This window comes from Nerophis ophidion, linkage group LG22, assembly GCF_033978795.1.
Source record: "Nerophis ophidion isolate RoL-2023_Sa linkage group LG22, RoL_Noph_v1.0, whole genome shotgun sequence".
NCBI lineage: Eukaryota > Metazoa > Chordata > Actinopteri > Syngnathiformes > Syngnathidae > Nerophis > Nerophis ophidion.
The window spans coordinates 34,548,286-34,561,399 of record NC_084632.1 but is presented as its reverse complement, the minus strand read 5'-3'; the positions used below and the strand labels follow the sequence as shown (position 1 = coordinate 34,561,399).

Genomic DNA, 13,114 nt, shown 5'->3' with positions numbered 1-13,114 from the left:
ACTATCTAATCTAATCTAATCTAATCTAATCTTAAATGCCAGTGCGTGAGCACATAGCTCAGAGATGATGTTGAGAGATAACTTGCTCACCAAAATTTGTGTTTTCCCCATTCACTTCCGTGACTAATTAGGATATTTTTTCTTGGCGCACTCTGCACTCAGCGTCTACATTTGTCTTTTTTCACCGAGACATTTTGTGGAAATGAGAGTGCCAAAGCACGATGTGTTCGAAGCAGAAGACGAAAAAACGGCAGGTTTCGTTTTACATTTGGGTCGAGGGGGAGGAGCCACAGCCCACTTTACCGTGTACCTCACGCTCCACCCCTGGCATAAACAATTTACTTGCCTAACAGAATTGCTATTGAGACTTCCAATGGCAACATTTAGAACCGCAGTTTCCTTTATTTAAAAATGCAGCTCAGTTTTACATTTAGCAAACTCTGCTGCCATTGTATTACACTAAACTTGGGTGTTGGAAACAGTTCCCACCAAACATGTCCATTGACCGATAACAGAGAAAGTCTATAATTATATTGGCCTTGTACTGTGACTAGTCCAAAGTATATAAGTGCAATAATCATGTCTTTCGTGTAGTATGTTATGGTTTACCTACTTAAAACATATTTTCAATATTTAAAGAACAAAATTTACAAATGTCAAAAAGCGCCTGTCATATGATTAAAGGCCTACTGAAACCCACTACTATCGACCACGCAGTCTGATAGTTTATATATCAATGATGAAATATTAACATTGCAACACATGCCAATACGGCCTTTTTTAGTTTACTAAATTGCAATTTTAAATTTTCCGCGAAGTATCCTGTTGAAAACGTCGCGGAATGTAGCAGACATGTTCTTCCAGCCCGATCCAAGCTATAAGTAGTCTGCTTTAATCGCATAATTACATAGACTTCCGGACATCTGTGTTGCTGAATCCTTTGCAATTTGCTTCCCTCAGAGAAAATGGCGGTCACCACACCCCTCCGACTTTCAGGTATGACTATATAATCTCACTAAAACACTAGTAACACATAAGCAGATAAGGGATTTTCCAGAATTATCCTAGTAAATGTGTCTAATAACATCTGAATCGCTCCCACTGCCCTCGTCTTTTTTTCCCCCTTCTAGTCTTTCACTATCACTATCCTCATCCACGAATCTTTCATCCTCGCTGAAATTAATAGGGAAATTGTCCCTTTCTCGATCCGAATCGCTCTAGCTGCTGGTGGCCATGATCGTAAACGCGAGGATGTGAGGAGCGCTACAACCAGTGACGTCACGCGCACATCGTCTGCTAATGCCGATACAGACAAAGCTTTTTTATTAGCGACCAAAAGTTGCGAACTTTATCGTGGATGTTTTCTACTAAATCCTTTCAGCAAAAATATGGCAATATCGCGAAATTAACAAGTATGACACATAGAATGGACCTGCTATCCCCGTTTAAAATAGAAAGTCTCTTTTCAGTAGGCCTTTAAAATATTATACTGTTGTTCTACATGATGTGGAAATGGCATTATCACGACATTGGTGTGTTTTGTAGATAGGCCTATGCCCGGTTTCCCGGAGATCATTCCAATTTCTCTCCAGGGTCCAGTCATACTTGCCAACCCTCCCAGTTCTTCGGGAGACTCTCAAATTTCCGTGCCCCTCCCGAAAATCTCCCGGGTCAATCATTCTCCCGAACTTCTCATGATTTCCACCCGGACAGCAATATTGGGGGCGTGCCTTACAGGGAATGCCTTTAGCTTCCTCTACAACAGGGGTCACCAACGCGGTGCCCGCGAGCACCAGGTAGCCCGTAAGGACCAGATGAGTCACCCGCTGGCCTGTTCTAAAAATAACTCAAATAGCAGCACTTACCAGTGACCTGCCTCTATTTTTTTAAATTGTATTTATTTACTAGCAAGCTGGTCTCGCTTTGCTGGACGTTTTTAATTCTAAGAGAGACAAAACTCAAATACAATTTGAAAATCCAAGAAAATAACTCGGTCTTCACTTGTTTAAATAAATTCATTTATTTTTTACTTTGCTTCTTATAACTTTCAGAACAATTTGAGAAAAAAATACAACCTTAAAAATGATTCTAGGATTTTTAAACACATATACCTTTTTACCTTTTAAATTCCTTCCTCTTCTTTCCTGACAATTTAAATCAATGTTCAAGTAAATTTATTTTTTTTATTGTAAAGAATAATAAATATATTTTAATTTAATTCTTCATTTTAACTTCTGTTTTTTCGACGAAGAATATTTGTGGAATATTTCTTCAAACTTATTTTGCTTAAAATAAATTAAAAAATATTATGGCAAATCTAAAATCTGTAAAATCAAATTTAAATATTATTTCAAAGTCTTTTGAATTTCTTTCCAAATTTTTGTTCTGGAAAATCTAGAAGAAATAATCATTTGTCTTTGTTAGAAATATAGCTTGGTCCAATTTGTTGTATATTCTAACAAAGCGCAGATTGGATTTTAACCTATTTACCACATGTCATCAAAATTTTAAAATTAATATTAATCAGGAAAAATTACTAATGATGTTCCATACATTATTTTAATTTTTTCAAAAAGATTCGAATTAGCTAGTTTTTCTCTTAATTTTTTTTCAGTTGAATTTTGAATTTTAAAGAGCCAAAATTTAAGATAAACTATGTTTCAAAATTTAATTTTCATTTTTTTCACGTTTTCTCCTCTTTTAAACCGTTCAGTTAAGTGTTTTTGTCATCATTTATTCTCTAGAAAAAAACTTCCGTAAAAGGAAAAAAAATGTACGACGGAATGACAAACAGAAATACAATTTTTTTAATATATATATAGATTTATTTATTAAAGGTGAATTGAGCAAATTGGCTATTTTTGGCAATTTATTTAATTGTGTATCAAACTGGTAGCCCTTCGCATTAATCAGTACCCAAGAAGTAGCTCTTGGTTTCAAAAAGGTTGGTGACTCCTGCTCTACAACCTGTCGTCACGTCCGCTTTTCGTCCATACAAACAGGGCGTCGGCCCAGTCACATAATATATACGCCTTTTTCCACACACCTAAGTGAATGCAAGGCATACTTGGTCAACAGCCATACAGGTCACACTGAGGGCTGCCGTATAAACAACTTTAACACTGTTACAAATATGCGCCACACTGTGAACCCATACCAAACAAGAATGACAACCACATTTCGGGAGAACATCCGCAACATAAACACAACAGAACAAATACCCAGAATCCTTTGCAACACTAACTTTTCCCGGACGCTACAATATACACCTCCACTACCACCAAACCCCGCCCACCTCAACCCCATCTCCCGAATTCGGAGGTCTCAATGTTGGGAAGTATGCGCTCAGTAATGTTGCTTTTTCTTGAAAAAGTAAGCGGAAAAGTTTTTTTCGGATGTATAAATTGTATAAAATTTTGTTTTTAGCGAAGTTAAACATCTACCTCACAGTCACTGTTCCTCTTCTCTCCCCACTTCGTAAACAATGTATCTCAGCGCATTCAATCGATCGCAACTGAACTGTTTGGTTTGTCTTAGAAGACGTTTTGCCTCTCATTCGAGTAGGCTTAGATTGGTCAGATCTAGCAGATCTGACCAATCTAAGTCTGAGCACAATCGGATGAGAGGCAAAGCGTCTTCTAAGACAAAACAAACGGTCCAGTTGCGATAAATTGAATGCCAAGATGTTAATGACCTGGATGAATGAGAACATTCATAGAAATGTAAACTATGTAGATTGACGCAAAATTTATAAACATTTATTGAACTGATTCTAATTCTTATTGACGGTTTACTAGCTATTAGCACACAACTAGTTGCGGGGAATGTGTATGCAGTTTTGAGCAGTGGCAGGGGCTTGGAGTGGACCAGTTAACCCTTGATCAGTCAAATCAGAGTATAGGTGTGCAGGGGGATGAGGCTGCGGAATCCAAGCATGTTGACCTAGAGCATAGGTGTCAAACTCTGGCCCCCGTGTAATTTCATTTGGCCCTTGAGGCAATATCAAATTAACATTAGAGCTGGCCCGCCAATGTTATACAGCGGTGCCGCTGTAACACCGCATTCAGCAATTTCCCGGGACTCTCGAATTTCAGTGCCCCTCCCGAAAATCTCCCGGTGCAACCATTCTCCCAAATTCCACCCGGACAACAATATTGGGGCACTGCCTTTAGCGTCCCCTACAACCTGTTGAGTCTGTTTTTACTCCTCACAAACAGTCACATAATATATGTGGCTTCTACACTCATGTAAGTAAATGCAAGGCATACTTGATCAACAGCATACAGGTAACACTGAGGGTGGCCATAGAAACAAATTTAACACTGTTACAAATATGTGCCACACTGTGAACCCACACTAAACAAGAATGACCAACACATTTCGGGAGAACATCCACACCGTAACACAAAATAAACACAACAAAACAAATACCCAGAACCCCTTGCAGCACTAATTCTTCCGGACCGCTACAATATACACCCCTTCCTTGCTACCAACAAACCCCGCCCCCCTAACCCCACCCACCTGAGCCCCGACATTAACTGACCAGTAAAAAAGCCTGAATGGTTGATTAGTGATTTAGGGCTATATAAGTAAACATTGATTGATTGATTGATTGATTTATTCATTATTTTATTTTCAAATGTATTAGCCTCTGGAAAAAGTTAATGTTAATATTTACCTCAGAAGGCTGCAAATACAAACGAGGCATTCAATTTTTATCTAAATTTGATTTGATATGCCATTGATATTTTTGAATTATTATTATTATTTTAAAATCAATTTTGCATGTCACTATGAAGTTATGTAAGCCTTGCTTGTTCAATATTCAATGAAAAACTTGTTTGGGTCCCTATTAAAAGATTAATTTGTTCAACCTTGGCCCGCGGCTTTGTTCAGTTTTAAATTTTGGCCCACTCTGTATTTGAGTTTGACACCCCTGACCTAGAGGAATGCAGCTTTACCTTAAATACAACTTGAGATGTATGGGGTATTTATATATATATAAAAACCTCAATAGTGCCCTAGTGAGTAACAATAGCATTTTAAAAGCCCTTTTAAAATGTGAGAAAAATAACTGTTTTAAAAGGTTTTAAGCTGTTACATCACCAGTTTGCCAAATGTATGTGCTGTCTTCATATTTGTGTTACGTGTACACTGTTTACAGTCTACTACTAGTCATTCATCACTTGTAACTTCATTGAGACCTGATTGGATGTTTTGGTCTATGGAAGTATGTGTGTGTGAGTATATGCGCGATTGAAAGTAACTCTACTTGTAAATAAAGAAAGTGAGATCTCAATTTTTTTTGATAAGAAAACGTGTATGTGGGTTTTTATTGTGACTCTTCAATGATGTGTGTAAATAAATAAATGATAAATGGGTTGTACTTGTATAGCGCTTTTCTACCTTCAAGGTACTCAAAGCGCTTTGACACTACTTCCACATTTACCCATTCACACACACATTCACACACTGATGGAGGGAGCTGCCATGCAAGGCGCCAACCAGCACCCATCAGGAGCAAGGGTGAAGTGTCTTGCTCAGGACACAACGGACGTGACGAGGTTGGTACTAGGTGGGAATTGAACCAGGGACGCTCGGGTTGCGCACGGCCACCCTCCCCACTGCGCCACGCCGTCCCGTGTAGTTTCTTAAAGAAAGAAAGATTTGCCAGCTTGTCTTTTTCCAAACGCTTCCTAACACTTCCTTTCAGTGTTCAAGTAAGTAAAATATTCTACCTTGTTTTAACAAGTTTTTTTTATTCAGTCATGCACTGTCTATTTGGGAGTGTCTCCTGAGACAAGTTAATTGCTTTTCAATTACGGGACGGCACCAACCGGATTTCCTCGCACGCTACATGGAATGCAAAGGAGTCCCACAATATTTGTGCCATAGGTCAATAGCTTTAGTCACGATGGCATCTGTGTTCTCCTGCGGTATCTGCAACGGAAACACACAGTGAGGACAAAAAGACCTACAGTATGTTGCTAACATGCATGAAATGTTCATTTTTGAAGACACAATTATTTACTTACATTGCACAGAAACTTGACCACGCCCTCTGGTCGGTTGATTCCCAGCAAAATAATTTTATAGCTGAGCAGGATCTCCAGAGCAACAAACACCAAGATCCTACAGGAGCCACTGATCACCTTGTCCCACACTCTGAAAATATAGAATGTCTGCTATTTGTTTGAGAACATTTACACCCATGCATTTCAAAGAACTCCTGCATTAAAAAAAACTGCAATCAAGTTCAGTGATTGCAGCATCAGGCTTTGATGTGTTTCTCTTAAACAAAAAATTATATATATATATATATATATATAAAAATATAAAGGTACCATATTTTTAAAACATAAAGGCACACTTTTTAAAATCCTTTGGTGCACATTATGTACAGATTAGTTCTGGTTCTGCTTACCGACCTCCAAGCAATTGCATTTGGTACATGCTGTAATGGTAAGCGTGACCAGTAGATGGCAAGCACACATAAGAGATACATGTGGGCCAAAGGTTGACGCCCTCTGTTCAATAAATAATGCTGGCAAGTACAGGTTAGCAATCAAGCCCAAAACTTTTATGTTTTATTGAGAATATAGAACATTACACACAGCAATCAAACATTCATGAAGTTTGGTTCTTTAATGAATTTATTATTGGTGTACTGAAAATGTGGCCAAATGTGCTGGGTCAAAAGTATACATACAGCAACATACATTATCAATTTTGGTGATATAGAAAAGTTACAATCAAATCAAATTAGCTTCATGGCATGGCCTCTTAACTTCATGTGAGTGATTATGATTGACGACACCTGTTGACTTCTCTGGGTCCATTTAAATAAGGCTCATGTGAGGCAGTCGTTAGACTCAGTCACAAACGCGACAATAGGAAAGTCAAAAGAACTCAGCACAGATCTGAAAAAACATATCATTGCCGTGAACAACTTAGGAAAGTCACTTGGAGCCATTTCAAAGCAGTTCAAGGTCCCAAGAGCATCTGTGCAGACAATTGTTTGTAAGTATAAAGTGCATGGCACAGTTTTGTCACTGCCACGATCAGGAAGAAAACACAAGGTATCACCTGCTTCTGAGAGAAAATTGGTCAGGATGATCAAAAGTCAACCGAGAAGCACCAAAAAGCAGGTGTGCAATGAATTGGAAGATGCTGGAACACAGGTGTCAGTGTCCATAGTCAAGCGTGTTTTGCATCGCCATGGACTAAGAGGCTACCATGCAAGAAGGAAGCCCTTGCTACAGAAGTCACATCTTAAGGCTCGTCTCAAGTTTGCTGCTCATCACATGGACAAAGATAAGACCTTCTGGAGGAAAGTTCTGTGGTCAGATGAAAAAAAAATTGAGCTGTTTGGCCACAATACCCAGCAATATATTTGGAGGAGAAAATCCCAGGAACACCAACCCTACCGTCAAGCATGAGGTGGTATGCTCATGTATTATGCTCGGGTCCTGTTTTGCTGCCAATGTAACTGGTGCTTTACAGAGAGTAAATGGAACAATGAAAAAGGAGGTATACCTCCAAATTCTTCAGAACAACCTACAATCATCAGCCTGGATGTTCCAACAGGACAATGACCCAAAGTACACGTCAAAAGTGGTAAAGGAATGGCTAAATCAGGTTAGAATTAAAGGGGAAGGAATGGCTAAATCAGGTTAGAATTAAAGGGGAACATTATCACCAGACCTATGTAAGCGTCAATATATACCTTGATGTTGCAGAAAAAAGACCATATGTTTTTTTAATCGATATCCTAACTCTAAAAGGGTGAATTTGGTGATTTAAAGGCCTTTCAATTGCTCGCCTGTCGGAGCAATGACCTTTCACCCGTGACGTCACATCGTGAAGCGACCCGCCATTTTCTCAAACACAACACACACACACAAAGTCAAATCAGCTCTGTTATTTTCATTTTTTTCGACTGTTTTCCGGTACCTTGGAGACGTCATGCCTCGTCGGTGTGTTGTCGGAGAGTGTAACAAAACGAACAGAGACGGATTCAAGTTGCAACAGTGGTCAAAAGATGCAAAAGTCCCTTGTTTGTTCCGCACACTTTACCGACGACAGATATGCTACGACAGAGATGGCAAGAATGTGTGGATATCCTGCGACACTCAAAGCAGATGCATTTCCAACGATAAAGTCAAAGAAATCACAAAGGTGAGTTTTGTTGATGTTACTGACTTATGTGGAGTGTGCTAATCAGACATATTTGGTCACGGCATGACTGCAAGCTAATTGATGCTAACATGCTATTTAGGCTAGATGTATGTATATATTGCATCATTATGCCTCATTTGTAGCTATATTTGCATCCAGCCTTTCCCTCCACCCAACTTTAATGCCAAACAAACACATACCAATCATTGGTTAGAAGGCGATCGCCGAATTCGTCCGCACTTACTCCCGTGCCGCTGTCTGTCGTGATATGGCTCAAAAGCTTCTGTTTCTTCTTTAATTTCGTTTTCGGTACCTGCCTCCACACTCCAACCATCTGTTTCAATACATGCGTAATCTGTTGAATCGCTTACGGCGCTGAAATCCGAGTCTGAATCCGAGCTACTATCGCCATACCTTTCTGTGCTATCCGCCATGTTTGTTTATGGTGGTTTCACGCTGTGACGTCAAAGCATAATGGACGGGCGGATATAATGACGGTTAAAATCAGGGACTTTGAAGACGTTTTTCAGGATATTGCGTGATGGGTAAAATTTTGAGAAAAACTTTGAAAAATCAAATAAGCCACTGGGAACTGATTTTTATTGGTTTTAACCCTTCAGAAATTGTGATAATGTTCCCCTTTAAGGTTTTAGAATGGCCATCCCAAAAGCCTGACTTAAAGGCCTACTGAAATCCACTACTACCCACCACGCAGTCGGATAGTTTATATATCAATGAGGAAATATTAACATTGCAACACATGCCAATACGGCCTTTTTAGTTTACTAAATTGCAATTTTAAATTTCACGGGATTTTCGTCTTGAAAACATTGTGTAATGATGACGTGTACGCAAGACGTCACAGGTTTTTAGGAAGTATGAGCGCTACGCACACAGAGCTAAATGTCGTCTGCTTTAACGGCATAATTACACAGTATTCTGGACATCTGTGTTGCTGAATCCTTTGAAATTTGTTCAATTAATATTAGAGAAGTCAAAGTAGCAAGATGGAGTTGGGAAGCTTTAGCCTTTAGCCACACGGTGATTCCTTGTTTAACATTCACGGAGTTGAAACTTTCCTATGGATCACAGCGGACATGGATCCCGACCACTTGTCAACCAGCAGATTTCGGTGAGAAAATTGTGGTTAAAAAGTCGCCACTTACCGGAGATCAGCTGAGCTTGCGCCTCCCGTACAATATCGCAAAATGATCAAGTATGACACATAGAATGGACCTGCTATTCCCGTTTAGATAAGAAAATCTCATTTCAGTAGGCCTTTAAACCCCATTTAGAAAATGCGTACAATGCTGAAGAAACAAATCTATGTCAGAAAACCAACAAATTTGGCTGAACTGCACCAATTTTGTCAAGAGGAGAGGTCAAAAATTCAACCAAAAGCTTGCCAGAAGCTTGTGGATTACTACCAAAAGTGCCTTGCTGTAGTGAAAAAAATATAACTGTTGTAGAAATAATTGGAAACTCAAAACAACCATGACATTATGTTCTTAACAATTGTATGTAAACTTATGACCACGACTGTGTGTGTGTGTGTATATATATATATATATATATATATATATTTATATATATATATATATATATAATATATATTGTCCGAAATATCCAAAAGTCAGAAAGTCGTCCACTTGGTAAATGATGAAGTGATGAAGTTCAAGAAATGTTATTTACCCGGGGAGATTCCTGTCAAAGTTCCTGCAGTGGAAAAAGGCCTGATAGTTCAAATACACTGGAAATCGTATTGGCGGCTTCAGCTTCGATGGTAAAGGTTTAAAAAAAAAATATTTGAAGACGTCCAGCAGGCCTAAACAGGCCGCGTACAGGCCATAATTTGCCTATGTCTGCTTTGGGTTACCGTATTTCCTTGAATTGCCGCCGGGGCACTAATTAATTTAAAACCTCTTCTCACTCCTGCGCTTACCAAAGGCCAGCGGTAAAAGTAAGCATGCACTAATTATTTTAAAACCTCTTCCCACTCCGGCACTTACCAAAGGCATGCATTAAAAATTTGACTGTGATGTAAAGATACCATCATGAAAAGCACATTTATTAAAAAAAAAAGTTATTATGGTCTTACCTTTACTTATAAATATAGTCCATGCCAGCTCCTTCTGATGAAAAGCATCGATAACTTGTTTATAGAAGTCTTCCTTATCTTTCTTCAGTTTTAAAAGTCTCTCTGTCACGATGGAGATTTTCCTTTATTACATCCTCCAGCACATATCACGTCACTCATTTCACTTCTTCTGCAGCCAAGTAGTCGCAAGAAGGATCACTAGCGCCCTCTACCACCGAGAGGCGGGAGTCATTTAATGACTCATATTTGACAGACGCAGCTACGGTATTGTGACGGTCTCAAGCCGTCGTCTTGCGGGTTCCCAGGACCACCAAGGATGGCTCATGGCTCGAGCAGTTTGACTTTGTTTATTTTTCAATAAGACCTCAGTCCAGGTCGGTCTTCCGCTCCTCCTCTCCTCCTCTCCGCTCGCTCGCCGTCTCCTCGCCGCCGTCTCATTGGACCGTCGGCTCCACAGGTATATTAATAAAACATAGCTGCTTACTGTTCTTTTTAGTATACCGGTATTCAATACCTTGGACCTTAAATCCTACTGAATAGCTCTTAATCTTCTTCCCTTTATGCGATTTCAAATTACCGGTACTGAAATCAGCCTCCTCCATTTCGAAAATGATAACAGGGGAAGTATCACTCGTGACGGCACGAGTTTGACCCGGCAGTAATACTAAGCATGCGCCAATTATTTCGCGAAGCGAGTTTGACCCGGCAGTAATTCAAGGCAGGCGTGTACTATATGCCCGGCGGCAATTCATGGAAATACGGTATGCTAAAATTTACCAAAAATGTTTTTCTTCAAAATCATCAGGGATATGAAATTTTCCCAATCTAATGCAAAAAAAGGAAATAAAAGTTCTGGCAATATTCAATCACTTATTTGTAACATTTCTAAACAGAAAATACCCTTTTTCAAAAAATTTTAGCTGTGATATGACTTATTTGAGAATTAATTGCATTTGTGAATCCATGCAAAAACGGAGATAGAACGCATTCGCCCATTTCTAAAGTTCTTGGCATGCAGTAGTAAATAATGACATTTTACAGCACGGGTACACAATACCTCGAGTGCAGACCAGAAGGCAAACAGACAGTTATGGACTCACCTCTGCAAGCTTGACTCAGGCAGGCAGCCAGCAAAGCAGCGCTTAAACCAGAGGTTGTATGGAAGTTGTGCCAAGGAGCCGCTGTTCTTCAAATGGCTTAGCAGGCGAGGCTCTTCTTGACTCAAGTAGTGCTCCAGGCTTTTTGGCTACGTTGGCACCAACAAGACAGAATGGCAGCAATACAGAAAAGAGTTGTGTATAATTGTTGTGACTGATACTTACAAGATGTGGAATTGAGTCTCCAAACTTGGTCTGGAACTGGCTGATAAAATATTTTATAAGCCAATAGCAGTCAAAAGGGTCATCTACGATCTCCTCCATCGCTCGACTGATGCACAGGAAGTCCTTGTCTTCTTCATCCTGGCAAAGAGTGTAAGCACTACATAAGTATAGATGTGCAATTGGGCAGCTGCAAGTTTGGATGTAAAATGTGATTTTGATTTTAAGTCATCTTCATGTTTCTTCATGAAGATGAAGAAACATGAAGATGTTTAATTACAAGTGTGAATTACCATCGTAATTCACACTTGTAATTAAACATATGGGAACATCCAGCATCATAGGGGACAGTTACAAGGCGTCAGAAATACTATGACAGCTGAGAGGCACAAAAAGATATCTACGAGCAAACTATTTCAATGCAGGTGCAAGTGTAATATTTTCCACGCGCACTTTGTCCTAAGCACACAGATGTAATGACCGCGAGTGCTACACAATACACTTAAACTGTTAAGCTTGCTTGTCCACAGAGTAGCCGGAAAATTCTGTAGCGGAAGCCTCATATCAGGTTTCTGCCCTGTAGCTGATCAGAAAGCCTAGTAATTTTCACTGGAAAACATGTTAAAAAAAGGATTGTAATCATACAGAAAATATGTTTATTCAAACAGTTTCATGAACGAATATTAATATTTACTTGATTTTTATAATTATTTTCAAACTTTTCCTTATGACAAATGAGAGGCTGCCTCACCTGACTCTCCTGACTGCACGTCCATGATGTCATTTTCTTTGACTTATGACTTTGAAATAAGCCACACATTTTTTTGAAAAAATAATACCAACAATTAATGCTAATCAAATACAGTGGCACTTAATTTATGAGATGTTGAGATATTTATACATCATAACCATCATAACTGGTCATTTTCTGACAAATATTCACATGTTTTGCATTTGTTCCTTTAATAAAATTTGAGACCACTGTAGCTCAGGATAATCTGTTCAGCATTTGCAGATAGTTTACTCAGAAATTAAATTTTGTAGTTATTATAACAATATATATTTCAATCCTATCTACACGCTAAGGATGTAACAATAATATAAAGATAGCCGTGATAAAATCCCAATGGTTGGTATGTTTCAAACTTCTGTTAATTGTTCAAGGCTAAATTGCAGTCTTTTAGCAATCGTTGAAAGGACAGAGTTGTATGCGGGAGACAAGTAGAGTCGCAGACTGTTCAGGGATGGTTTTTCAACCTTGACGTTGATGGCTTCCTTCACTCCTCTTTCGTACCATCCGTCCTCCCTGTCCAGGTATGTCCTGTGGCCTTTCATGGTGGAACGAAGGTGTAGGTTTGTAGGTATGAGGCCATTTTGTCTATATCTCAGGTTAAACCTGAGGTGGTTGCGGTAGTCCGCAACATTACAAGTCAACCTTTAAAATTCCCGCACTATTTTTAGGGTATCCAGCCCAAAATGTTTAGAAACATGTCTATGAATGTTCTCATTCGTCCAG

General features: G+C 39.1%; 1 protein-coding gene and 1 long non-coding RNA gene across 2 annotated transcripts in view; one reads left to right on the top strand and one right to left on the bottom strand.

Moving 5' to 3' along the window:
* Positions 1-13,114, top strand: part of LOC133540816 (uncharacterized) — a 322,729-nt gene that overhangs the window by 88,538 nt on the left and 221,077 nt on the right. The window lies entirely within an intron of this gene.
* Positions 5,743-13,114, bottom strand: part of tbc1d7 (TBC1 domain family, member 7) — a 32,954-nt gene continuing 25,582 nt past the window's right edge. Inside the window, exons 4-7 of the mRNA XM_061883761.1 lie at positions 11,602-11,739; positions 11,380-11,525; positions 6,039-6,168; positions 5,743-5,943 (exon numbers count right to left, since the gene is read on the bottom strand). Coding sequence (XP_061739745.1) covers positions 5,857-5,943; positions 6,039-6,168; positions 11,380-11,525; positions 11,602-11,739 — 501 coding nt within the window. The 3' untranslated portion in view covers positions 5,743-5,856. The remainder of the gene's footprint in view (positions 5,944-6,038; positions 6,169-11,379; positions 11,526-11,601; positions 11,740-13,114) is intronic.